The sequence below is a fragment of the Panthera pardus genome, unplaced genomic scaffold (assembly GCF_024362965.1).
Source record: "Panthera pardus isolate Hobbes unplaced genomic scaffold, ASM2436296v1 HiC_scaffold_26, whole genome shotgun sequence".
In the NCBI taxonomy this organism is placed as follows: domain Eukaryota; kingdom Metazoa; phylum Chordata; class Mammalia; order Carnivora; family Felidae; genus Panthera; species Panthera pardus.
The window spans coordinates 9,075,010-9,102,139 of NW_026526832.1; the positions used below are offsets into that span (position 1 = coordinate 9,075,010).

The window sequence follows — 27,130 nt, forward strand, 5'->3', positions numbered from 1 at the left end:
AAGATCTAGCTAGAAGAAATCCAATGATAAGCACTCATGTGGGAGTAATTTAAGTGATGTGCACATGTCACTCATGCTTTAATTAAAACAAAACTATTTGTACGGGTGAAGAGACGGTCATTTTCCAACACCTTCTCTTCAATAGTTACTCAGAGTAAACAACTTCTTTGAGAACTTAATATGCAATCTTCCTGTGGGCAAAAGGATTGAAATGAGAAAAATGAGGCAGTTAACTGTAACTGGCTTGACTATTATTTGATTACACTTATTTTATCCTTAAGAGGTTTGAGAAGACCTAGTTTTTCAGGAGTCATCAGGCATTAGGGAGCACTAGTGGTTAGAAGGTGTGGTGCCTATGGATATTAGGAAGGCATTTCTGAAGCAAAGTAGTATTGTCAAAGTGGCCCTCACCTACTTGGTTAAAGCTTTTGGACATGCCTAGTGGACGGTTTATTGAGAACAGAAAATTAACTCTCCATGTCCACACGCTTTCTTGAACAGGTATTAACAGGTGGAGCCGGTGTCCACAAGACTGGATGCGATGCTCACCATCTGGGTCTCACTCTGGGTGGGGCTTTGGGTAGGTACACTAAAGAGCTTCCGGATCAATCATGTGTTTACATTTCAGGCGCAGGATGGGTCTTGTTCACACCCCACCCTCCACCACCTTTCCTTCGCAAGGTTGCTCACAGCTTGCACTGTCCCCCGCCCCGGGTCTTTGATAATCCAGGCGTCTCTGGTGAAGAAGGTCAACCACTGTTTTAATTCTGGGCTCTGCCAGCTTCCCACGCTCTCCACTCGGGCTGGTGAGCAGCCGCTCAGCGTGTTTTTCCCCCAGAGCTTCCCACGCCCTACCCACTCCACACGCCTCCTGGCTGCCTTCCAGGCCTGCCCTCTTTTGCAGCCAGGCAGGCCAGCTCCAGTGTCGGGTATCTAATCTAGCAAGGTTCACTTTTCTCAGGGGCTTTCCTCAGGGCCACCCTTTCCCCGCAATCTCAGAAGGTCTCTGGTACTCGGCTGTGTCTTCTGCGTGCAAGTGCTTCTACAAATAAACTGGGGCTCCTGGCTGTCTTGCAAATTAAAACTTTACTACCTGCTTAAGGTTGGGACGTGATACAGCGACATCAAACTTTGCTGTTCAGGGAATCAGAAGCGAAAAGGAGCTACTTTTTTTCCGTCCCACTCCCCGCGGCCCCTGGGACAGGCACACCTTCCCCGCAAGGCTCGGCCGCAGTTGGGCGCGGGTCGGCAGCGCAAGAGTCCTGCTCGGGACGAGGGTCCGGTGCGGCCGGGCCGCCCGCCCACGCCCGGCAGGCGCGCGGAGCAGGAGCGCGCACGGGGCCGCACGCGCGCGGGGCCGACGAGCGCTCCCTCCGGGATCGCGGCTGCGCAGTCGGGCCGGAGCCGGGAAAAGGGGGAGGAGGGTGGAGGAGCCGGAGTAAGGGGAGGGGGAGGAGCGGCGAAGGCGGAAGCCATGTTGGAGTTGCACCCCGAGCGAGGGGCTGCGAGCGTTCTCCTCTCCTTGTGGGTGTGACCCGGGTTCGGCTGGCGGCGGACTGCGGGGGCGGGGACGGTTAGCTGGGTCGTCGTCCGCGGCGGCGGCGGCGTGAGAGGAGCGGCGGCGGCCGCAGCGTGGAGCCGGGCGATTGTGACCGCCGGGGGAGCAGGGGGCCGGCCGCGGCTCCCACTCTCCGTGTGGCCCCCTGAGCGCCCCCCCTCCCCTGCCCGGGAGGGAGGCGGGGGGCACCCGGGGCCCGCCATGAACCCCGGGTTCGATTTGTCCCGCCGGAACCCGCAGGAGGACTTCGAGCTGATTCAGCGCATCGGCAGCGGCACCTACGGCGACGTCTACAAGGTAAAGGCGAGGGGCCGCGCGCCGCCGAGGCCGCGGGGTCGGGACCCGTCGCGGGGAGGGCGGGGGGCGCCGCCGCTGCCCCCTGGGCACCCGCGTCCGCGCTGTCCCTCCGCGGGAGGCGCGGGCGCCCCGGGAGCAGTGGGGGAGGCGGAGGAGGAGCGGGCGCCCGGGGGGCTCTGCTGCCTTGGAGCGAACAAAGGGCCAAACGAGTCACCCCGAGACCTCCGAGCCCTTACCTGAACCCTCCCCTGGACGCGCAGTGCCCGGCTAAGGCTGGACGCGAGCGGGCCGCTCTGCTCGTTACAGCGCGGGGAGGGTCTGGCTGTTTGCTGCATTGGCAGGGTCAGAGCGACGAACCAGACGGCGGGGGTTTGGCGTATGTCAAACCGGTGTCCATCAGACGGACCCGGGACTGCCCGCCGTGGGTCGGGCACTGCTGCCCACCGGGCGGGCGGTAGTTTGGAGCCTGGGCAGCCTCCGCCCACAGCCCCCCAACCTCTGGCCTCTTAGCATCCGCATACCAGTTTTCTTTTAATCTTCCAAGTATTGACTTGGGTCAGTAAAACAGATCTAGTTAGTATAATTTTTTTTCCTGTTTTGGAGAAAAAAAGCAACTTTGTTTTCTCCAAATTGAATTGGACTGTGGTGCCTTATTAAACTTGTTTTTGTCAGTGACATAGAAGATTCAGATTCTTTTTTTTTTTTTTTTTTTTTTTAACGAATACTCAGCAAGGGTATTGGTTTGACTGGGTTAGAATTCAAAGTCCATTAGTCGTCCAGCTTTCCTGTTGTAAAGGTACCCCTTGTAATGTGGGAGATAAATCACCCTTCCGTGGCCAGCTCAACTCTTGGCCTCATAGAGACTGCCAAGATGGGGATAGCGCCAAATGTGGCAGCAGTCTTGATTTATTTGTGTATCTTCTTACTGGTGACTGACTGAAGTACAACTCCTGTTTCACATAACATCAGAGGATGCACAGAGAAACTTAATTTAACTTTGGAAAGTTTTGTCTTAACTTTATTTTGCCCACGGATGGCAACTCACAGGACAGCCAGGATTCTGCATTCGTCTCCTTTTGTGGATGATTTGCTTTCCGTCATCACCAGTCTCATCAGTTTTTCTCATGAGATAATACAGGCGTTTTGTGCACACCTGTTATCTATACGGTACTGGGCATCTAAGCACTTGGGTTGTAGCAGAAAAAGATAGACATGTTCCTAAATCTTACTGGGAGTTTATCTATTTTGGGGAGGGGGCAAGAAGACCATTAAACAACCACTTAGATAATTATTTTATTGCAGTTTTATTTTGTGCTGCCCAGGAGAAAAGAAGATTAGGATTAGGGTGATGAGAGCACAGTAACAGGAGGACCTGATCTCTGGGGAGTCAGAGGCAATGGGGAGAGAAGATTATGCCAGATAGAGGCACATAATCTGCAAAGGCTCTGAGGCCCCAAGGAACAGGGGGAAGATTTGAAAGGCCTGAATGGCCTGAGAAGCCAGAGAAGGAGGGTGGCCCTAGATCATACAGGCCCCTTAGGTCTTATGAAGCGGTCAGATTTTTCTGTAGGACAATGGGGAGCCATGGTAGGGTTTTCCGTGGAAGAGTAAAATTAGATTTGTACTTTTAAAAGACCTGCCTTACTGCAGCGGAGATCGGAGGGGAAAGAACAGTTAGGCAGCCATTGCCACAGTCCAGGTAAGAATGACCATTGGCTGTGTTTTGGAATTGGTGTGATTATGAAAGTTGAAGTGAATGGATCCAAGTAGATTAGAGCTATTTAGGGGAATCTAGTTATATTCAATTGAAAAGGTGACTAAAACTTTACTAGTGTGTAAGTCTTAGGTGGCAGTGTGTACAGTAAGTTCTTTTCAAGAATAATTGGCCATGTATTTACTATATTTAGAAAAAACAGCTGGTAGTTAAGCCACATGATTAAAAAGAAAAAAAAATTAAGGCCTATAATTTCCTAAGGACTTCTAAGTGCAATACAGGTATAAGTTGATTACTCGTCATCTGTTTAAAGTAATGATAATGAGAACTAACATTTGTGGAGTGCTTATTCTTTGCTAGGTACCGCTGTAAGGTTTTTCCGTGTATTAATTTACTTACTGCTTACAGCAACCCTATGAAATCGGTGCTGTTATTAACTCCATTTTGCATTTGAGGAAACTGAGGCACAGGGAAGTTGCGGTAACTTGCCAGGGTGGGTAAGTGGCAAAGCACAATTCGAACCTTATCCTTTAGAGACTGCATTCTTAACAATAGCAGTACTGCCTCTATAAAGATAGGATATGAGCAGGTAATGTCTTACTGAATTTTCCAGTGGAGAAATCAGGGCACACCTTTTAGTTCAGCATACGTGTTGTAGCCATACTGTGTTAGAGTGGATCTTGAAGCAGTAGTCGGAATCCCTAACTCCTACTGTGCAGCCAGGCCTCTTTGTTTTTGTAGAGTCTGCCAAGTGGACACCAGATAATAGATGCTTGATCCCTGCGCCAGACTTTTCCAATACCAGGGGCCCAAAGCAGAAAACTCCATGTGGTTTTTGGCATCGTATGCCCTGCTTGCTAAATCACCCAAAGCTTAAGCTGTTTGTATTTTTGTCTGTAATCACGTCCACATATAAAGATAAAAGATTTTTTTTTGTATTTGTTTGGCTGTTTTAGATTTTTCTTAATTGTACAAACTGTGTTGATTAGAGAGGAGTACATAAGAGGGTTTGTTTTCAAAAGCCAGTGTGTATAATGTGCTCCTTAATTTGTCAGTTTAGGTGCTAAAAATGGAATAATCAGATTAAATAAGTTAGAGACTTAATTGTTTATAGTCATTCTTGGAAGGTGGGTGCTTCAAGGGATTTTTATTTTCAAACTGTATCCTAATGTGATAACATGCTTGTTTAAGGTGGCATGGTTTAGTTAAAAAGCACTGAAGTAGAATGTGGAAGACCCGGAATTTATTAGTTGTGCAGCCTTGTAAAATCATTTAGCCTCTCAGCTGTTTTGTTGTGAAGGTGTTATTACCATCATATGCCTGTTTATGGTGTTAGATAAATGACTTGAGTTTTACCCAACAAGTTTTCATTTTTTCTAGGCCAAAAAATACAAGTATACATTCTCTCTGCACTACCTTAAAGTACGTGAAAATAGAGTTAAAAAAAAAAAGTCATACTTTTAAATGTCCTGTAACTGTATGGACTTTATCTGTGAGATGAAGTATTTGTAGCATCAGTTACCTAGGGACCTAGGAGTTGACAACTAGAGAGCTCAATGACTGGGCCTCAGGAGGTCCTCTGACATTAATAGGTTTAATGTATGTATATGTATATATATATATGTGTGTATATATATATATGTACATATATATATGGGTGTTCTTTTGGAGAGATGGCTTATAGTGTTCATTACATTTAGAAAAAAGAAAAGAATGAACAATCTATAGGTTTGTCATTTCAGAGAGTTCTCTTGGAGAAATTAGGTAGTTTACCAGATCACATTATCAGTGTTTATCAACATTAATAGGATTTTCACATGCGTTGTACTATTTTTTCTCAGGTAGCTTTTTCAGTTCGTCATATTCCTACACCATGTCTTGTTGTTTTTCTACATTTATTGCTAGAGAGAAGCAGAAGATACTAAAGCTGGAGATAGGGTAAGGCAAGGATGTTTGAAGGACCAGTCTTACTGTGTCTGTAAGGAAGTGTCTCATCTAGTCTCATGGCTTAAGCTTGATCCTGTGAATGACTCCCAAATGTGTTTCCGGTTCGTGCTTTCTCCTGAGCTCTAGCCCACTGTCTCCACCTGACCTCTTTCTTTACAGAGCACATCTGCCTCCAGATGGGCCTTTCCTTATATTCCACTTCTGTCAAAAGCAGCCCCAGTGTTGGCAGTTTGCTAAGGCTTGGGGCCTTGGAATCATCTTTTATTCCGGACAGGACTTTGTAGGCATTTCCCAAAATGTGTCTGGGATGCTCCAGAGAAAGCACTACTGTCAGTATACCGAAGACTGAGACATCATGTGGTAAAGAAACCTGTTAAATGTTGCTTAACCCAGCAAACTCCAAACTTGCTTGACTGTGGGATTCTTTTTCTCTGTAATCCATATTGCTTGTCCTTAGAATCAGTGTCCTGTAGAGAACATGCTTTGGAAATGTTGATATTGATTTTATCTGTGTGTGTTTGGAAGCCATTCCCTGTGAAGCAGAGGCTGCACTGTTGCTAAGCATCGAAGTAGCACTCACATGGTAGTCTGGGTAAACAGACGGAGTCTCTATGAAAGCTGATAGGAGCAAAACGGAAGATTGGGCAGTGAAATCAGAAAATTCATTTGTTCAAGCATTTAGTGAATTGTGTTGGCTTATTTGTAGCTCTGTATCTTTCAAGGTGTTCTGATTAATATCCTCAAACACTATTTCTTTCATTATACTCCATGTTTATAAGATTGGAAAACTCAGTTCTGAAACCTAATTTCTTTTGAGGAACATGAATACCTTAAGCGTGGAGAAAAGAATAGCTGAAGGAAAATAAAGCCTGATTGTCTAAGGCTATGCTTATTTTTTACTTAAATGGAGGACAAAGTCTAGGGGGACCTGAGGTCCTAAACTTCAGAAAGGTCGTTTGAGTATTTAAGGTAAAATTAAGGTAGAATTTTCCAGCATCAGTAGTTACTTGAGATGGCAAGTGACAGTGGGACAGATTGTGGGATCATTTTTCTTGAGAGCTTTAAAAACAACAACAACAAAACCCAGGTTATCTGACTTTGATATGGATCTGACTCCCTAAAGGAGGTGCTTACCTCCAAGGTTTAATATGTATACATATTTACTTGTGACAGAACATTTAATACATTATTTTGTATTGAGAGTGAATAGTTGGTAGTTCTCTTTTGAGAGTACACTGAACAACCATCCTACATTGAATAGCAATACTGTGAAAGGAAATGTGTTAGGGACTGTGAGCGGAGTAGCAAAAATGACAAGATTTGGCCCTTGGTATTTATAGGGACGTAGAATGTGGACCTACTTTTAGCTATCATAGTTTTGCGTTCAAAACCTTTTTGATTTCTTCTTTTCTATTATATTAAATCTCTTACTGGCTGAGAGATTGTCTAGACACCATAATCTGGACAGATGACTTCTCTGTAGCTTAGTAAAGTGGTTTAAGAGCTGGGTTCTGTCTGGAGTCAGAATGCCTGGTTTCACCACCCTTAGCCAATTACTTAATCCTTTTTTCTCTGCCTCAGTTTACTCAGCTGTAAAGTAGTGATGCTTAGAAAAGGGCCTTGTACTCTGTGCCTCTAATCATTAATTGCTTCCAGTATTATTTATTACATATTTCTTTTGCTACTGGCCTAACCTACCCTGCTTCTCATGCTCCTGCCTCAGGGTTTTTGCACTTGCTGTTCTGGGCCTGAATTCTGCCCTCCCCCGATAGCTATATGGTTTGCTTCTTTGTTTCCCTTGGGTTTCAGCTCACATGTCACCTTTTAATGTGTCTGTTCCTTACCACCTTATAGGAAACAACACCCCATTCTGTTTTTTTTAATGTTTTATTTATTTTTGATAGAGTGTGAGCAGGGGAGGGGCAGAGATAGAGGGACAGAGGATCTGAAGCGAGGTCCGTCCCAGTAGCAGCAAGCCCGGTGCAAGGCTCAAACTCATGGACAGCGCCATCATGACCTGAGCCTAAGTCCCACGCTCAACTGACTGAGCCACCCAGGCACCCCACCCTACTCTTAATTTTCTGTCTTTAATAGAGATGCATCCAGATTTTGTAGGGCCTGAAGTTTATATAGTTTGGGGGGGGCCCTCATTAAGTAAATAAATAAAAATAAAAAATTTGGTATAAAAGTGAATATTTAGAATGAGAAAAGATGTCCCAACAAAATGTTGTAACCTTAGAGTCAGGTCCTTTTTTGAGATCTCTGTAGGCATTTACTCAGAAGTGGTCTCATAAAATGCTCCCTGGTAGCATCCTGTTACTGGTCACCGTCTATGTTCTGCATGTCCCAGTAATTCTCAGCCCTCACAGAGGCGAGTGAGGAAGCCTGAACTTGAAGTTCTGTTAGCTTTATAGAAAATTCGCCCTCTGCTCTCTTCCTAATTTTTGTTTTTATTATGACGTTTGTCACCTTCTATTTAGTTGTGTATTTCCTTTCTCTTCCTACTATAGTGTAAATCCAGGAAGCTGGTGGTTTTGTTTTGTTCACTACTGTGCCCTAGTGTGTGACACATATTAGACTCTCAGTACATATTTGTGGAATGAATGAATGAACTGACAAAGGGAACAAACTATATGCTATGTGAGTTTAGAGAAAGGAGATCATTGTTTCTGGTTGGGAGAAATCACAGCAGGTTTTACAGAGAAGGTAGCATTGGGCTGGATTTAAAGTTCTGGCAGTAGTGGGTACAGAATGAATTACGCATTGTGGATTATTATTAGGCCTAAACTAAATCAGTAGGCTTAATGTGAGCATCTTTTGCATGTTAAGTGGTGGTCATACCTATTATGTGCATATGAAGATACTCTGTCATTTTAAACTAAAGTCTTTTAGTGACTAGTGAGTATATGGAGCTGTTATGTATTGGTTTTATTTTGTTTTTTAATAGAATTAAACTGGGCTTTTAGGAAAGGATTTTGTTTACCAGTACCAAAAGGCCTTAGATTCAAGAGATGAAAACATGCTATTTTCTGCTTTAGCTTTGTCAGTCTTTTTTTTTTCCTGGAGGATGGATGCCACGTTTCAGAGTTCCAGGCTGCCTTGACCTGAGATTGTGGGTTTGGATTTCTAGTGTGACAATGCATTGCTTATCTTAGTCCTTAAACTCTGTAGGAGAATTTTAGATTTGACTGTGAATTTTAGTTATGTTTAAATAAGACTTTTATTTTGTTTGAAGTTTTGTTAGAAGTTTGAGATGGTCATCTACCTTCTGCTCAAAAAATCTTCTCTACATTGCCTGTGGACGAAAGCACATCTTTTTAAGCCTAACATTAAAGGCACTGTCCTTTTTGCCCTCTGGCCCCTAAGAATGAGTTAAGTTTAGGTAGCTGGTAGCTGGGAGGGGGCAGGGAGAGAGAAGAGGCTGGCAGAGAAGGGAATGGGGCGTTGGTATTCCCAGGTGTATGTAAACTATAGGGGTAAAGGCTTGGGGACTAGAAGAGAGGATTAACTAACTTGGAAGGCTTGTGTTGGGAGCATGGAGAAATAAGATTTGCTAGATAAGGGAGGGCCAATTTTAAACTTCTTGGAAGCTAGATAAGGTTATTTAGGTATGAAGTGGTAGCTGTAAAGGTTTCTGTACAAGGAGTAATGTTGAAAGTGCTCAAGATTATTCTGGCAATCATGAAGAAAATGGATCAGAGAGGAAAGATGGAAATATCTGCTAAATAGAATCTGTGATTCTTGAACTTTTTAGTTTCAGAACCCCTTTATGCTTTTAAAAGTTATTGAGAACCCCAAGCTTGTTTGTTGTATCTATTGCTATTGACTATCTTAGCAGTTAGACATAACCGAGTTTTAAAAAATGCCAATTTATTAAAAAGAATAAACTTATTACATGTCACATAAGTGATATTTTTATGAAAAATAACCATATTTCCAAACAAAAATTTAGTGAGGAGAGTGACATTGTTGTACATTTTCCAAGTCTCTTTAATATTTGTTAAATAGAAGACAGATTCTCAATTCTTCGTTTATTCTATTGGGATATTTTGTTTTGTTGACATATATAAAAAAATCTGATCTCTCATGTATTTGGAAAAGGAGAATATTTTAATAGCCTTTTCAGATAATTGTGGGTATTTTCCTCTGATTCTTTTCCACAACTTGACAGTTCGTACCTTCTTAAAAGTTAGTTATCATGTGGAATCCAAGACCATATCAATGAAGCTTTCTTACTCTTATGTTGAAAGTCTCTTCTTGGACTTAAGTGGATCTTTTTTTTTTTTTTTTTTTTTTTTTAACATCGTGCATTGGTCATTTAGAAAATAGAGATTATTAACTGAGTTATCCTGATCTTACCAAAGTTTCCATATTTCATTACACAAGGTCAAAAATCATCATTCCTCTTGATGGAAAAGCTTTTTTTTTTTTTTTTTTGAAGTTTATTTATTGAGAAAAGGGAGAGAGGGGCAGAGAGAGAGAATCTCAAGCAGGCTCCGCATCAGCACAGAGCCCGATGTGGGGCTTGAACCCACAAACCGTGAGATCGTGACTTGAGCCAAAGTGAAGAGTCAGAGACTCACCTGGCTGAGCCACCCAGGTGCCCCATTGGCAGAAAAGTTTTGAGGTACTGATGGTAGATAGAAGTTTTCCAAGATTCATATTTCTCCCTGAAAGTACTAAATGTATCACTTGCAATAAATACTGTTGGTTTTTTTCACTGAAGTGACATTCATTAGTTCATTTTCAATAAAATTTCAAATACTTAAGCATGAATGACCAGTTAGTCAGTTCTTTTAAATAAAAAATGGTGTTCTGTAGAAAAAGTGGCTAGTTCAGTTTGCAACTCAAAATCACACATGCTGTTCTTTGAGACAACCATTGTACTTTGGTATGCAGTGGAAGTGTTTTGTGGATATCATCAAATAGAATATTAAAATGTCTTGTATTAAGGGTTAAGAATTAATAAAATCAATAATTATGCTTCAATAAAGGCATTCTTAAGTGAAACTGGTATTTTGTTGTTGTTTTGTTTTGTTTTGCTTTTCCTTTTGAGTGCGTGGCAGTGAAAAATACGGTGACTGGTAGTACATTGTGGGACCACTGCTTTGATTTGTGCCAAGGCACCAGCAGTTTTATCACCATTGCTTTTGCTTTTTTAGTGCAAATGTCAACATGGTAAAAGGAGGCAAATAACATTTTCATATTATGAAAATCATTTTGTCCCTTCAAACCCTCAAGATAGGGACTCTCAGGGATCCACAGAATTGTGCTAGAATATTATATGGAATAAGCTAGGGGTGAGGTACGTAGTGATGGAACAGACAAGGTGAGAAGAATGGCAAGGAAGGAACTGATGAGAAGCATCATGAAGAAACATTTGATGGGGCTTTGTGAAGAAATATGAAGATGGAGAAAGACGATTTAAAGAGGACATCAAAAACTTTTTTTTTTTTTAATTTTAAGGAGGCTCCATGCCATGGTGGGGCTCGGACTCATGACCCTGAGATCTGGAGTTGCATGCTCTACTGATTGCACCCCAGGACTTCAAAATTTTAAGCTTGAGGAGCACATAAAATAGTTGTTCGAGCCAATGAGTAGTGGGAGAATGATGTCCGTTACAAAGACAGTAAAGGTGAGAGAGAGGAGCTCGGATGGAAGTAGGGATCTTTTACTAGAAAATAGGTATCTGTGAGATTCGTCGTCATCGTCGTCGTCGTCGTTGTTGTTTGCTGTAGTTTCTCTGAAGAAACACTAATAGTGACTTTTCCTTTTTCTGTGGAGTGTAACAGTTCTTTGGCAGTGTCTTTAACACTAATGAAAATTGGCCAGGGTCAGTACCTTTCTCCCAGCACTTAACTGAGGGATTACTGGAGGACCTGCAAAGATATGTCTTCCTGTTGAACTGTGCTACACATTTGAATGGTAACTAAGGTAGGAATTAGTGGAACAGTAGAATATGGACTAGATATTTTTATTGTGCCATACATTTTAAAAATTTTGTTTTATTCTTACAGCATATACATTATGTATACATCCACATCGTTAATAATTTTAAAATGATCTAACTCCCAAGAGATAAGAGATACTCTTAGTATTTTGATATATTTTCTTCTGTTTTTTTAATAAGCAAATATTTTACAAAGCTTTTATGCTGTTATGTATTTCTAAGGTAGAATTAGTCTACTTACAGGGAAATGATTCGATCTTAGTGTTCAGTTAGGAGAGTCTTAACAGGGGCGCCTGGGTGGCTCAGTCGGTTAAGTGTCCAACTTCAGCTCAAGTCATGATCTCACAGTCCGTGAGCTCGAGCCCTGCGTCGGGCTCTGTGCTGACAGCTCAGAGCCTGGAGCCTGCTTCAGATTCTGTGTCTCCCTCTCTCTCTGCCCCTTCCCTGCTCATGCTTTGTCTCTCTCTGTCTCAAAAAAATAAAAAACATTAAAAAAAATTTTTTTAGAAGAGTTTTAACATACAGAAAACTGCATAACCCACACCCTTATTAAGAAAGAACATTTCCTTAACCTCAGAAAATTCCCTCATGCCCCTTCCCAGTCTCACATCCCCCTCTCCCATGGCAATCACTATTCTGATTTCTGTCAGTGTAAAAGCTTTTTTAGAACTTCATGGAAATGAATCACAAGTGAGTTGCCTTAGCACCTTTGACGATAAATATATGGGGATATTCTGGCTTCTGTTGTGTTCTGTTGAGCTGTATGGCTGTACTTGTACCAGTGCATCACAGTCTTGCTTACTATTGTTTTATGGATAGTCTTGGATTCAGGTAGTGAGTCCTCCAACTTTGTTCTGTTGCTGTTTTTTTTCCAAAACTGTTGGCATCTATTTTAAGTCCTTTGTTTTTTCCATGTGAATTTTAGAATTGCTTTTCAAATGATATAAAAAAGCCTGCTGAGATTTTGTTTGGGAATAATTATAAACTCACAGGAAGTTACAAAAAGAGTACAAAGGGGTCTTGTGTACCCAACACCTAGCCTCTCCCAGTAGTGACATCTTTATATGACTACAGTGCATTATCAAAACCTGGAGCTCGATTGGCACAGTGTGATTTAACTAGACCTTGGATTTCACTGCTTTTTGCATGCTCTCATTTTTACGTGTCTTTGTGCATAATTTTGTGACATTTGATCATGTAGATGGTCCGCTGGGATTTTACTGGGATTTTACTGGGATTTGGTAGGATCTGCAGCTCAGTTTGTGGACATTTGAGATCTTAATAGCATTGAGTCTTCTCATCTATGAATATGTCATTTCCCTCTATTTATTAGATCTTTGTCTTGTCAGTGTTTTACCTTTCTTTTCTTTTTTAACTTCTAAATTTTATCCCTAGTCTTTTCTCCTAACATTGTAGTAAAAGATAACTATTAACGTAATATTTCTTCAAGGTGGTGCAGTAATCGAATGTTCAGTTTTTATTAAAATCTTCACTGTATTAGTAATGTCTGACTTCCTTTCACTTGACCTTGTACGTTTTAGCTCTGAGCATGTGGACTCCTTTTAAAATTGGCAAAAGTGAAAAGAAAATGGGAAATGACTATTTAAAATCTGTTCACTTGAGCTTTCTTATCTGAAGATTAAAACAAAGTCTTTAAAAATCTGAGATATTTTTATATATGAGATATGGGTTTATGTGTGCATATTTTGTAGATTTCATATTTTTTGAATTTATTAAAGAAAAATAACTTAAAGTTTGCTTCATCCTTAAGTGAATAATCAACAACAATGTGCCAGATTGTTTAGGAGATCCTAAAAAATTTCTTTCAGATTTTGAGGAGCTTATGCTCAGATTGAGGAAACAAAATATGCCTAAGTGGAACATCTAAGGAACATTCCTAAGGCAGCAATTTAACAATTAAAAAAGCAACGATGTGTCATAAATTCTACAGAAATTCAATTTAAGGGTAAGATGACCTGGGGTTAATCGGTAAAGACTTCCTGGAAGAGCGTATCTTGACTTGGGACTGGAAGAAATACTGGGTTTGCATTTGTAGAGAACATTGGGGAAGCCGTATGAGTAAATATGGATAAAAATACTGCTGTGCAGTCAAAGTGGGCAGAGAGCCATTTTGACTAAAGTAAGGGTCCATATTGGGAAATGTGATAGATAATGTTTCAGATACCCAAGATACAGACAAATGAATGCCAACTTAAGGATATGAACTCATTTGATTTATAGTATAAAACTTTCCAAATTCATTAGAGCCAGTCTTGTCTTTCTAGCCTGTTTAGTTCACTATTTCGATGGTATTAATTGAATTTTCCTTTATTCCTCCCCCCCTCCCAATTGAGCTCAAAGTTATACATTTCATTTTTATACTTTTGGTGATTACCTTAAAATTTCAACAGGCATAATCAGGTTAATGAATATCTCTGTTCTCTTTCTGGTCCGTACATGGACTTTAGAATGCTTAATTCAATTACTGCCTTTTTGTATTGTTTCTTGTTTGGGTTCTGCATTGTTTTACATCTTCCTGATTAGTATTTATTAACATTATTTTATACAGACAGTTCTCTTTTACATTTACCTATACGTGTTCAGTTTCATTGTTCACCATTGTTTCTTGGCATTGTACTCGTGTTCTGGGTTCAGTGTTCTTCCTGGTGACCACTCTTTGGTAGAGTTCTTTCTCTTTCTCTCTCTCTCTCTCTCTCTCTCTCTGTCTGTCTGTCTCTTTATTTCTCTCTTTGTCTCTTTCTCTTTCAAGTGAGGGACTGTGTAAGGTGAACTCAGAGTTTTTTTTCCCTCCCTCAAAAATGTCATTATTGTATCCTTACTTTTAAATCTTAAGTTAGCATGGCATAGAACTTTGTCTCAGAACTTTGAAGATATTCTTTTGTCTTCTAGTTACCTGTTGCTGTTAAGTCTGTTGTCAAAAAATAAAATGATAAAAAAAAGTTTATTGTCAATTTAATTCTTGTTTCTTGTAGCTAATCTATTCTTTCTGATTGACTTTTAAGATTTTTCTTTTTTTTTTTTTTCTTTTTACTCTGGTCCTGTAGTTTTCACATTGATGTTTTTTAGATGTAGATTTGAATACAAATATTTGTTGTTTTTCTATAAGGAGTAGCATATTTCTTCAGTCCTGGAAAATTCTGAGCTGGTATATCTTTGACTATTATTTCTTCCCCATCTCTCTGTTGTTTCCCTTTAGAGCTCCTATCGTATGTTGTATCCTTTTATTTCACTGTGTCCCATAAAGTCATGATTTTTCCAGCTCTTTATTCTGTGTCTTCTGTTATGGTTCATGTGTATAGTATCTTTGTGTCTGTGTATAATCTGTTGCTTTTTAAAAATCCTTTTTTTGGGTACCTGGATAGCTCAGTTGGTTAAGCAGCTGACTCTTGATTTGGGCTCAGGTCATAATCTCATGGTTTGTGAGTTGGAGCTCTGAGTTGGGCTCCATACTGTCACCACCTAGCCTGCTTGGGATTCCCTCCCTCCCTCTCTCTCCCTTTCCTTCCCTCTCCCCCCTCTTCCCCCACATGTGCTTGCTCTCAAATAAAGAAAAATCCTTCTTTTGGGTGGAAATAATTTGAACTCATAGGAAAATAGCAAGAATAATATGAAGAACTCTTTTATACTCTTACCCCATATTCAACAGTGATTAACACTGCCACATTTGCTTTTTCACATTTTCTCTTACTATCTATACATATTATTTAAAAAAAATTTTTTTAATCCTTATTTATTTTTGAGAGAGAGAGACAGAGTGGAAGTGGGGAAGGGGCAGACAGAGAGGGAGACACAGAATCTGAAGCAGGCTCCAGCCTCTGAGCTGTCAGCTTGGGGCTCGAACTCACGGACTGCGAAATCATGACTTGAGCCGAAGTAGGACACTTAACCGACTGAGCCACCCAGGTGCCACTATACCTGTTTTTTTTTTTATCTGAACCATTTGAGGGTAGGTTGCAGACATCATGTTCCTTTACTTGTAAACATTTAATAGATATTTCTCAAAGTAAATATATTCACTTAAAACAGTTATCAAAATCAGAAAATTTTAATATTAGTACAATACAGTTGTTATCTGATTTCCAGACCTTGTATTCAGGTTTCTACTGATGGCCCTAATGGTATCCATAATATCATTTTCTTCCTAGTCCAGAAACCAGTCCAGGATCATATTTCGCTTTTCGTTTCCAAGACACTTCATTCTTTTTTAACCTAGAATAGTTTTTTAGCCTTTCTTTGCCTTTCTAGACACTGACATTTTTTAGGAGTATACATCATTTATTTTGCCAGATTTCCATTTTGGGCAGAAATGTATATAAATGATGTGTCCTCTGTGAATAATATCAGGAGGCATGTGATGCTGACTTGTTTCATTATTAATATTTTGATCACATGGTTAACATGGAGCTGCCAGATTTCTTCAGTATGAAGTTATTTTTTTCTTTTGTAATTAATAAATTGTGGGGAGATATTTTAAGACTGTATAGTATCTCTTTCCTTACCTAACTTGCAGCCATCAGTTTTAACATCCATTGGTGAATCTTACTTGAGTTATTACTATGTGGCTGCAGAAGAATGCTTTTCTAACTCCATTAACTTCTTCTGCATTTGTTAGTTGACATTCTGTTGTGATGAAGAGCTTTTACTTCTCTATTCATTTTTGGACTTAATGGATTTTTTTACTTTATTCATTGGGTTCTAATTGATCATAATCATTTATTTTGATGTTCAAACTACTTCAGATTTGGTCAGTTGGATTCTGTCTTAGTTCAGGCTGCCAAAACAAAATATCATAGACTGGGTGGCTTAAACAACAAAAAATTTATTTTCTCACCATTCTGGAGACTTGAAGTCTAAGATCATGATGTGCCAGCACAGTTGGTTTCTGGTGAGCGCTCTGTTCCTAGCTTCTAGATGGCCACCTTCTCACTGTGCTCACAAGGCAGAGACGGAGGGGGTATCTCTGGACACTAATCTCATCATGAGGGGCCCAAACCTCATGACTCATCTAAACCTAATTATTTCCCAACACCATCGCTTTGGGGGTTAGGACTTCAACATACAGTTTGGTATGTGTGGTGTGGGCACAGTTCAGTCCAGAGCAGATTCCATTGCTTTTTAAATTATAATAGTTATATTTCTAGAAGCTCTGTTTTATTACTTTTCAAGTCTGTGTATTCTTTGTACATAGTTTTTGTTCTTAGATTTTTGATTCCTTTTTCTAACTGATTATTTTTACATATGTAACATTCTCTTTCAAGTTACCATTCTGTCTTTTCAAATTTTGAGAATTTGTAGTCTTGCTGTTTGTTGTTGTATTTGCTGACTCACTCATGGTAGATTTTTATTTTAATTCTGAATTCATCAAGTTTTTTCTGTAAGAATATTTTTGTGGCTCAAATTGTGGGGGTGTCTTTCCAAAACAGTTCTGCTTTTGCTTCTTCCAGGAACCTCAGGAATCTCTTTGGTCTGGGACTGATATTTATGTTAATTTCCCTGTTTGAAATTCCTCACACCTTATGGATAATGCAAATTTGAACCCCAAACCCAAATGAGCAGCTGGGCTCTTGGTTTTGAATTCTTAAGGGACTTTTTTCTTTCTCCCTGTTCAAAGCCCAAGCAGAGACAGGCTGTTGTTATCCTCCTCCTATGCTTGTGGGTTCCTTTTTTTTGTTTTTTGTTTGTTTTGTTTTGTTTTGTTTTGTTTTGTTTTGTTTTTCTTTTCACTTTACTGAGGTTGCAGTCCTTGCCAGGTCCTAGTTTTATCCAGAGGTCTCTGTCCCAATGTATTGTTTTGAGTTAATCCCAAGATCTGTTCACCTGTCCTCAAGTAATTTTATTTTATTTATTTATTTAAAAATTTTTATTTATTTTTGAGAGAGCACAGACAGGGGAGGGTCAGAGAGAGAGGGAAACAGAATTCGAAGCAGGCTCTGTGCTGTCCCGTCAGTGCAGAGCCTGACTCAGAACTCGAACTCCACAAACTCCTAGATCAGGACCTGAGCCATAGTCGGACACTTAAATGACTGAGCCACCGAGGCCCTCCTGTCCTCAAATAATTTAAAAACCCAAACATCTAGTTTGTAGAGGCCAATTTCTCCCCTTCTGCATCCCTTCTATTTTTTATCCTTATCCCACTGTTGTTGGAAGCCTCAACTCTGGTTTTCTATTTCCCTTCATTTATGGTACCCAGGATTTTACTTGTATTTTTTGTGGACCCCATTAGTTTTAGGTTTACAGAAAAATTGAGCAAAGAGTACAGAGTTCCTATACACCCCTATTAATGTCTTGTATTAGTGTGATACATTTGTTAAAATTAACAAAACAGTATTGATCCATTATTATTATTTTTTTTGCTGCTTTTTTTTGTTTGAGCATGAGCTGGGGAGGGGCAAAGAGAGAGAGGGAGACAGGAACTGAAGCCAGCTCCATCCTGACAGCAGAGAGCCAGATGTGGGGCTTGGACTCAAAAGCTGTGAGATCATGACCTGACTTCTCACAAGCTGCGAGATCATGACCTGAGCTGAAGTCGTATGCTTAGCCAACTGAACCACCCAGGAGCCCCTGATCCATTATTATTAGCTAAAGGCCATTACATTAATGAACTTCAGTTAAGTTTACATTAGGGCTCACTCTTGGTGTTGTACATTCTATGGGTTTGGACAAATGTATTAGGACAAATGTGTTAGATATGTATCCATCAAGGTATCATACAGAGTATTTTCACTGCTCAGAAAATAATCTGAGTCTGCTTCTCTGTTCTCCCTAACCCCCTCTCCTACCTCTGGCAACCACTGATCTTTTTACTGTCTCCATAGTTTTGCCTTTTCCAGAATGTCATATAATTGGAATCATAGGTATGCTGATTTTTCACACTGCCTTCTTTCACTTAGCAATATGCATTGTTTCCTTCGTGTCTTTTTGTGGCTTGATATATCTCATTTGTTTTTTTATCACTGAATAATATCCCAATGTATGATCGTACCACAGTTTATATATCCTTTCACCTATTGATTGACATCTTGGTTCCTTTAAAGTTTTGGCAGTTATGAATAAAGCTGCTATAAAACACATGTGCAGGTTTTTGTGTGGACGTAAGTTTTCAACTCATTTGGGTAAATACCAAGGTGTGCAATTGCTGGGTTGTGTGGTAAGACTGTTTAGCTTTGTAAGAAACTGTCTATCGTCCAGAGTGTCTGCACCATTTTGCATTCCCAGAAACAGCAAATCATGATCCTGTTGTTGTACATCTTTGCTAGCATTTGATGTTGTAAGCATTTTGAATTTTGGCTATTCTAATAGGTGTGTAGTAGTATCATTGTTGTTTTATTTTTTATTTTATTTTATTTTTAAAAAATGTTTTTATTTATTTTTGAGAGAGAGAGACAGAGTACAAGCAGGGGAAGGGGAGAGAGAGAGAGAGAGAGAGAGAAACACAGAATCTGAAGCAGGCTCCAGGCTCTGAGCAGTCAGCACAGAGCCTGACATGGGGCTCAAACTCACGGACCGTGAAATCATGACCTGAGCCGAAGTCAGACACTTAACTGACTGCGCCACGCAGGCACCCATCATTGTTTTAATTTTCAGTTCGCTAGTGACCTTTGATGTTGAGCATCTTTTCATATGCTTATTTTCAATCTGTATACCTTATTTGATGAGATGTCTGTTCGGATCTTTTGTCCTTTTAAAAATTGGATTGGTTGTTTTATTGTTGAGTTTTAAGAGTTCTTTGTGTATTTTGGATACAGGTCCTTTATGAGCTATGTGTTTTGCCAATATTTTCTCCCAGTGTGTGGCTTGTCTTTTCATTTTCTTTACAGTGTCTTGAGCAGAGCAGAAGTTTTTATTGTAGCAAAATCCAGCCTATAAAAAAAATTTTTTTTTTGGCTGATCATGCCTTTGGTGTTGTATCAAAAATCTCATTTCCAAATCCAAACCAAGGTCACTTAGATTTTCAGTTATCTTCTAGAACTTTTATAGTTTTGCATTTTATGTATAGGTCTTGATCCATTTGAGTTAAATTTGGGACAAGCGTTAAGCTCTGTGTCTAGATTCTTTTTCTGTCTGTCTTTTTTTTGCATGTGGCTGTCCAGTTGATTCATTACCATTAGTTGAAAAGACCATCCTTTTTCCATTGAATTGCCTTTGCTCCTTAGTCAAAGATCACCTGACTATATTTGTATGAATTTGTTTTTGGATTCTTGTTTTAGAGCTTTCTAACAAAGTAGCACTGACTGGGTAGCCTAACTGGCAGAAATTTATTTTCTCATAGTTCTGGAGGCTAGCAGTCTGAGATTAAGGTGTTGGCAGGATTAGTTTCTTAAGACGACTGTCTCCTTGGCTTATAAATGGCTGTCTTCTCCTAATGTCTTTACATGGTCTTCCCTCTAACTGTCAGTATTCAAACACAGGTAGTTTGAGATTATTAAAAAGTGGTAATTTGGAGTCATATATAGCAGAGAACTAAGGGAGGTAAGTACTGGTAGACCAGTGAATCTAGTTAGGAGGATATACTTGATGTCCATAGAGTCATTTTCTTGAGTGGTTGGAATGCAAAGAATCTAATTGCAAGTGATTCAGAAGGTAAGAGGGGATGGTGACATCTTCTGTAGTTTGTTGTTGAGAAGTTTCATTCCGTTAGCTTACTTCTGGTACCATATTATTCTTAGCCTTTTAGTGTGTTCATCAGGAGTGTTTGTTGAGCATCTGTGCTGGGCTTTGGCTGATGTGGAGGATGTGATCCCTCTTCTCAGAGAGGTGGCAGACTAGATATAGGGATAGGACCAGGTAATTTAATTACAGCATTAAATAGTATGTATTATTTTGTGGTTACGTATTGAATTATGTGATTCTTGGTAAAAACTGAGAAATGAGACAATGCTTCAGTCTACTGCCAAATAGGAAAGACTTTTTGGAAGAGATAATAGAGTGAAAGGTGGGCCATGAAGTGTGGTTTAGATTTAGGTGGATGAGGTGGAATGGTATTATAGTGGAGATGGATATTGCAGAATAAAAACCTGATGGGGGAGGAATAAGCAAGAAGGGGTCATGCAGGAAACTGGTCAAACATGCCTCAATCTGTATTGGAGAATACTAGGAAGTACTGGATATTGATAACAATAATTATAATAGCAAATAGCATTCATGGAGTACTTGCTATGTACCAGGTGTGGTTTTATGTAAGCACTTTACAGGTATTCTCATTTTAATCCTCATGGCATTATGAGGTAGGCATTGTTGTTATTTCCATTTTATAGATGTGGAGACTGAGGCACAAAAAGAAAGGTCAAGAACAGACCCAGAGTCATACATCCAGTACGTGGTAAAACAAGGATTTGAATTCAGGCAGTCTTTACTCCAGAACCTATGCTTTGTAGTCAGTTACTATGTTCTGCTATAGAGAGTAGTTGAGACCAAAATATGTCTTGAGAAACTATCTCACAAATGAAATATGATAGAAATAAGGGAACCACTGAAGATGTTTGAGACAAAGTGTAGATAATGAGCTACTTGATTGCAGGGACCACTTAGTCCCATGGAGGATTGGTGGGTGTGATGTAGGGTGGACATGAATCCTCAATCTGATATTTCAGATTATCTAGAATATCTTGTTCCAATCCAAGAGTGAATGGTAATGATGTGACTCAGATTAACAATAGGGGAAGTTTTGGACATAGATGGCCTAGAAGAAGTTGAGCGAAGAGAGATGTGGAATTAGGTTTTGGGCAAATTGAGATAATATATTTAACTAGAAAGGTGTTGTCCCATTCCCCTCCCCTCTCCCCCTGAAGTGGTAGACTAGCAGATTTAAAGGGACCCTAGGGAGGTACAGTTAAGGAAAGAGCACACATGAGAACAAGAATTCTTCAATAATCAGAGGCTAGATAAGGGACATCTTTTGTGCTTAGTTTTCAAAGGAAGAAAAGCTCTCATCTAACTTCCTCTTCACTTTTAATATCCAAGGAATTCAAGATTCATGGTTTCAAGCTTTCCTTTGAGGCATAACATTTAAGTGAATGAATGAAATATATGACATAAAAGACCTGTAAGTAGACGTTTGTGGAAGTTATAGTCTTTAGGAAAAGGTTTGCTATTATAAGTTACTGAATATTTTTTTAGTTGAAACAGGTAAGAATAATGCAGTAAATAGAGATAAAGATCACCTACTATTTTTGTTATCAGAGTATTCTTTCAACACGTTGCTCATCCTTAAAATCCATTTTTGGATTTCTATTATCCTTCCAGTGCCTCAGGAATAGATAACTTATCTCTCACTGTCCCCATGTACTCCTCTCTCTCCATGTCCTTCTTAGTAGGTGACAAAGTTGACGGAAATGAGAAGGCATTGAAGGTACTGAGAGATAAACCAGATGGACAGTATCATTATTAAAACTTGTTCATCTTTTTCTTTCTGTTCCTTGCTCACCCCATGCTCCACTACCCTTTCTCCCTTCAATAAAAACTCAAACCCCAAACCTTCAAAGAGCATCAAGTAGAGACTATAAAGCCTTTTGCAGAAACAGACCAACAGACACAGTTAGGTTGTTTTTTTGAATGTCATTCAGTTTGAACAGTAATGTCAGTCATTGTCATTTTTATTTCAGTCATTGTGTTGACATTTTTCTTATGGGGGGGGTCTCTTGTTTCTGGTTAGTGCTGTGACGTTGATTTGCCAAGACAACTGGAGCAAGTTGATTTGCTAACACACTGGAGTAAGATGTTTTGATTTGGAATGTTGAGATTTTTTTTTTTTTTCCTTCAGTAAACTGTGGTTATGTGAGGTTTGACAAACTTTTTTTTCCCCAGAAACCAAAATTGAAGGCTTCCGTTAATTACTGGGCAAAGTTGCTATTTTTACTGTAGGTTTAAATTGTTTGTGCTGAGATGTCTTTAGCTGTTTCTATCATGTTATAATGCAATATTTGAAGTAAAATTTAAAGAATATTTCTGTAACAACTTTCATAGGAAGTGATCATATAAAAAGTGTGAAATTTAATTAGGCTATGTTTTATAAGAGTTTAAGACAAAGTATTTTAAAAATATGACTTAACTTATCTTGGTGGTCCGGAAAAGTCTGGAAACTAACCTTATGGGATCTAATTTTTTTAGCAACATTGTTAGAAACTATTTACCAGATATGATCAGCTCTTTTGGGAGACAAATACTTTTTTGTTTATCAGCCAAGATTTAAACTCACCTTTTTAAACTTGTAACATTAAAAAAAATTGAATTGTTTAATTCTTTAGTTAAGATTTTAAAAAACAAACTTTATTTTAGAATAATTTTAGATTTATAAAAAAAAAAATCACAAAGATAGTGATAGAGAGTTTTTGTGTCCCCTAGAGAGTTTCTGCGTACCCCTTCCCCAGTTTTTCCCCTTTTGTTAATGTCTTATTTCACCATGGTATATTTGTCACAACTAAGGAACCAACACTGGTACATCACTATTAACCAAACTCCACAGTTCATTTGGATTTGACTAGTCCCTAATGTTCCTTTTCTGTCCCAGGATCCCTGCAGGATAGCACATTACATTAACTCATCATGTCTCTTTAAGCAGAATTTTCTGGTCTCTGACAGTTTCAGACTCTTTTTTGTTTTGATGACCTTAACAGTTTTGGGGAGTGCTGATCAGGTATTTTGCAGTGTGTTTCTCAGTTTAGATTTGTCTGGTGTTTTTCTCATGGTTAGACCGGATTACGAATTTTAGAGAGGATAAAATATCCATGCTATTAACATGACTTATCACTAGTGATGTTAACCTTTATCACCTGGTGGTGGTAATGTTTTCTAGGTTTCTGCATTATAAAGTTATTTTTTCCTACCTTTCCATGTTGTGCTCTCTGAAATCACCAAACTCAGCCTCACACTTACAGGGTTAAGCTTCATCTTTTTTTTTTTTTTTTCCAATGTTTTATTTTTGAGAGAGCAAGAGCAAGAGTGAGAGTGGAGGAGGGGCAGAGTGAACTGGGCAGAGAGAGACGGAGACACAGAATCCAAAGCAGGCTCCAGGCTCTGAGCTGTCAACACAGAGCTCGATGTGGGGCTCGAACTCATGAACCATGAGATCATGAGCCGAAGTTGGATGCTTAACTGACTGAGCCACCCAGGTGCCCCTCATCTTTTTGAGGGAGGGAGTAGTTATATAAATTAACTGGAATTCCTCTGTATGGAGATCTGTGTTTTTGCCTTTCAGTTATTTTATATCTGATAGATTTATTTTATACTTTGGGATATAATCCAGTAGTCAGATTGTTCAGATTGTTTCAGTTTAGCCATTGCGAGCTCTTTCAGGTTGCTTCTTGTGTCCCTTTGACAGTATCTATTGTTTTGTTTTTGATACTTGTTTACTTTCTGGTAATATAAGATGTTTCAGGCTCCTCATGTATATTCCATTTCTCTAAGGATCCCTGGTTCCTTTTTTTTGGAAATAGTATAAGAAAGCAAGATATAGGCTCTGGGTATATTTATTGTTACTGCTATGTTATTACTTCTAGGCCCTCTTTAGTGGATAGAGCAAGGAAATCACTACTAACTAAATTACTGTGTTACTGGACCAAATATATATTTAAATACAACTAACCCATATAAATATATATATATTTATTATTATATATATATTATATATATATAATTATTTCTGTATCTAACCGTATCTATTTTAGGCTGAACATGCGTTCATACTGCTGTCTCAAAATCTAATCCACTACCCCATGGTTCATTCTAGTCTTGCCCTACTGCTGATCTGTAGCCTTCTTCTCCAGTAGTGAGATACCTGGCTCCCACCATCCACTGTCCATTCATGTATTTGTTCAGTGTCAGTATATCTGTATAGCTTTTTAGGAATTGTCACAACTCTGTAGGTTTTCAAACCAGACTGTTCTCATACATTTTTTTTAAGTTGCTTGTTTACTGTTTGAAATAATAATAATACACCATGTGCTAACTGTTGTTTTATGAACTTTTATATGTAATAACCAAATTTAGTCTTACTCCATTGGTATAATGTAGGAACTATAATTGTCCCTCTTTTACATATGAGAATAGAGGGGCACAAAGAGCTGTAGTCCAAGAGTTTCCAGCTTATGAATGGCAGAGCAACAGTTGAACCCAGGCAGTGTGCCGGTGAAGTCCATGCATTTGGCTACACTGCCAAGAGTAGGTGTGTGGACATGGAGCTATACATCTGTCACGTTGGCTTCTAGTTTTTAAAGAAGTATTATCTTTTGCCAAGGAAGGAGGGTCAGAAGTGATTTAGTGATACCAGAAAAATCCCCAAGGTGTCCCCCTGTACACGGGAGGGGACAGATGTTAGAAAAGAGTACATTTCCTTAAAAAGCAACCATGGCGAAAAGGATCTTAGGAGATAAGTTTGTTTTCTTCTGGTCAGCTGGGGAGATTGTACTTGCGAAGAAAGTAGCTGATGCTTTTAAAAATGTTCTGGAATTAACAGCTTTTCCCCCCTCTAAACCACCCCACCACAATTGCCAAAAGATTATTTTTTCCTTCTGGTAGAAGCATGTGGTTCTCACCCTCTTCACATATGTCTCTTGCACAGAGGGGAGAGGAGTGGGTCAGAATTGCAGTTAGCAAAGGCGTTCAGCTGGCTGCTAATCAAGAACGAAATCAGTTGAAGGGATTTCTTTATTAACATGCCAGAAACATCTAATCTCTTCTGTTTCAGCAGAGCCTGTTTAGCATTTGGTTTCATTGGTCAGTTTATATAGAAAAGCTTAGTTATTCTGGAGCATTGCTTTCAAACACTGCTGTCCCCTACTCCTCAACATCTGACTTAAATTTTAACAGCTTTGAGATATAATTCACATACAATGCACCCATTTAAAGTACAATTCAATAAGTTGTATAACCAGTCTGATTTATATGTGAGTCTTAAACTCAGAGACAAGATAGTGATAGATGGAATTTATTCTTCCAAATGTTGACTTATAGTTCTGTTTTTATATTAACTGCTGTTAATGGAAACCAAAGGTGACTGTTACTGCCTAACATTATTACCTTGTAAAGAGTGGGGAGACATTAAAACCATTAGCAACTCTCAGAATGTGGTTTAGTTCTCATGGAAATAATGCACACAATTGCCTTGTTTTCACCGTAATTCTATTTTCCCTTCTCCTTCTGTCTCTTTTTCTCCCACTCAGTTTTAAGGGCATTTAGTCCTATAAACCTGTTTCAATGGAGTCATAATTGACTGGATCGTATTATTACTCGTCTACCAATAAGTGCAACGGGAAAAGGTCTTTTTTATGTGTGCTGAGAAGTTCCATTTCTTTAGTGTGGAGCATGTTAAATTTCTCCTGTTGCTTAAGCAAATCAGATCAGTTAGTGTGGAAAATCTAACGTTAATCATTAATTCTGATGCTTGTTCAGTTGGGCCACATGATTCTTAAATGACAGCCACACTTTTGGAACTGTTTGAGAACCATAACTTTTAAAAAGCACCACACTTCCTAGGAGGGGTTTGGACTTCACAAGTGCAGACTGTCATTTGACAGAAAAGAAAATGTGGTTGTGAACATAACCAATCAGGGGCCATTGTACTTGGCTTATGGGATTGCGTATAGCCTCTTGAACTTCTTAGTTCTTCCAAAAATTGTTGGTGATGGTAGTTATGATTCTCTGTGAATTTGGGCCTTAATTTCGGGTAAATGAATTACCATTATTTTTTAATGAATTACCACTTACATAACATTTGGCTTCAGATATGTTGTGATTGTGTTGCTATTCTCACAAGTACCAGTATAATACAATCATACCACTGATTCTGTACCCAGTCCAGTCCATCCTCTGTGTTCATTTGGTCCCCATCTTCAGGATGTGAGAATAATGGTGGACATCAAAGGTTGGTTCTGCTCCTGTTTCTGGCTCCCTTGTTACTTAGGTAATTGACTCTGGTTCAGTTACTTAAGCACTCAGGGCTATAGTTTTCTCATCTCTTGCTAAGTCCGCTTTAATTTCTGTTGAACTTGGTAACTCCTGTTGTTTTCTTCGTGTTGTCCAAGGAATTTAGCCTGCTGCTGTATGCACTTTTTACTGCCACTGTGTGGTCTTTGATGACTTTCTTTATAGCCTAGGTAAAACTGTATGTCGAGATGCAGTTTCTACTTCTCCTAAGGGGAAAAAACCCACATATAATCGTTTGTTGGGTCTCTTTGCTGGTGACTTCAGGGAGGTAGACAGAAATTACTTATATGTAATAGACAATGAGAAGGTGGAAAAAAATCTTTAAAATTATTGAAATGGCATTTTGGTATCTGCCAAGTAGATACGACTTGGTCAGATGGCCAAATAGGAATTTATCGTCTTGACCTAGATTGCCACATTTGAGTTTAAGCTCTGCTGGTTTGTGACCTTTGAGCACCTAATTTAACTTCTCTCTACCTCAGTTTCATTTGTAAGGGGGAAATGTTAATAGTACTTACTTTAGAAGGTTATTGTGAGGTTTAAATAATAAAGCATTTAAATCTTTGTACAGTACCCTGTACATACTAAGTACTTCGTAACTGTTAATGTATTTGTTCCTGTTCCCTCCCCCCCAAGCTCTCCACCCAATGTGGGGCTTGAACTTTGACCCTGAGATCAAGAGTTGCATGCTCTACCGACTAAGCCAGTCAGGTGCCCCTATTTG

The 27,130-nt window shown here is 39.4% G+C and overlaps 1 protein-coding gene across 3 annotated transcripts in view; it reads left to right on the forward strand.

The window, feature by feature from the left end:
* The first annotated feature begins 1,512 nt into the window (after positions 1-1,512).
* Positions 1,513-27,130, forward strand: part of MAP4K3 (mitogen-activated protein kinase kinase kinase kinase 3) — a 204,452-nt gene continuing 178,834 nt past the window's right edge. Inside the window, exon 1 of one of the 3 annotated variants that reach the window (XR_008418038.1) lies at positions 1,513-1,855. Coding sequence is in view for 2 of the 3 variants with exons in the window: in XM_019446682.2 (XP_019302227.1) it covers positions 1,760-1,855 (96 nt within the window). In the remaining variant the exon portion in view is untranslated. The remainder of the gene's footprint in view (positions 1,856-27,130) is intronic. The other 2 variants (XM_019446682.2, XM_019446692.2) reach the window with 2 other exon arrangements.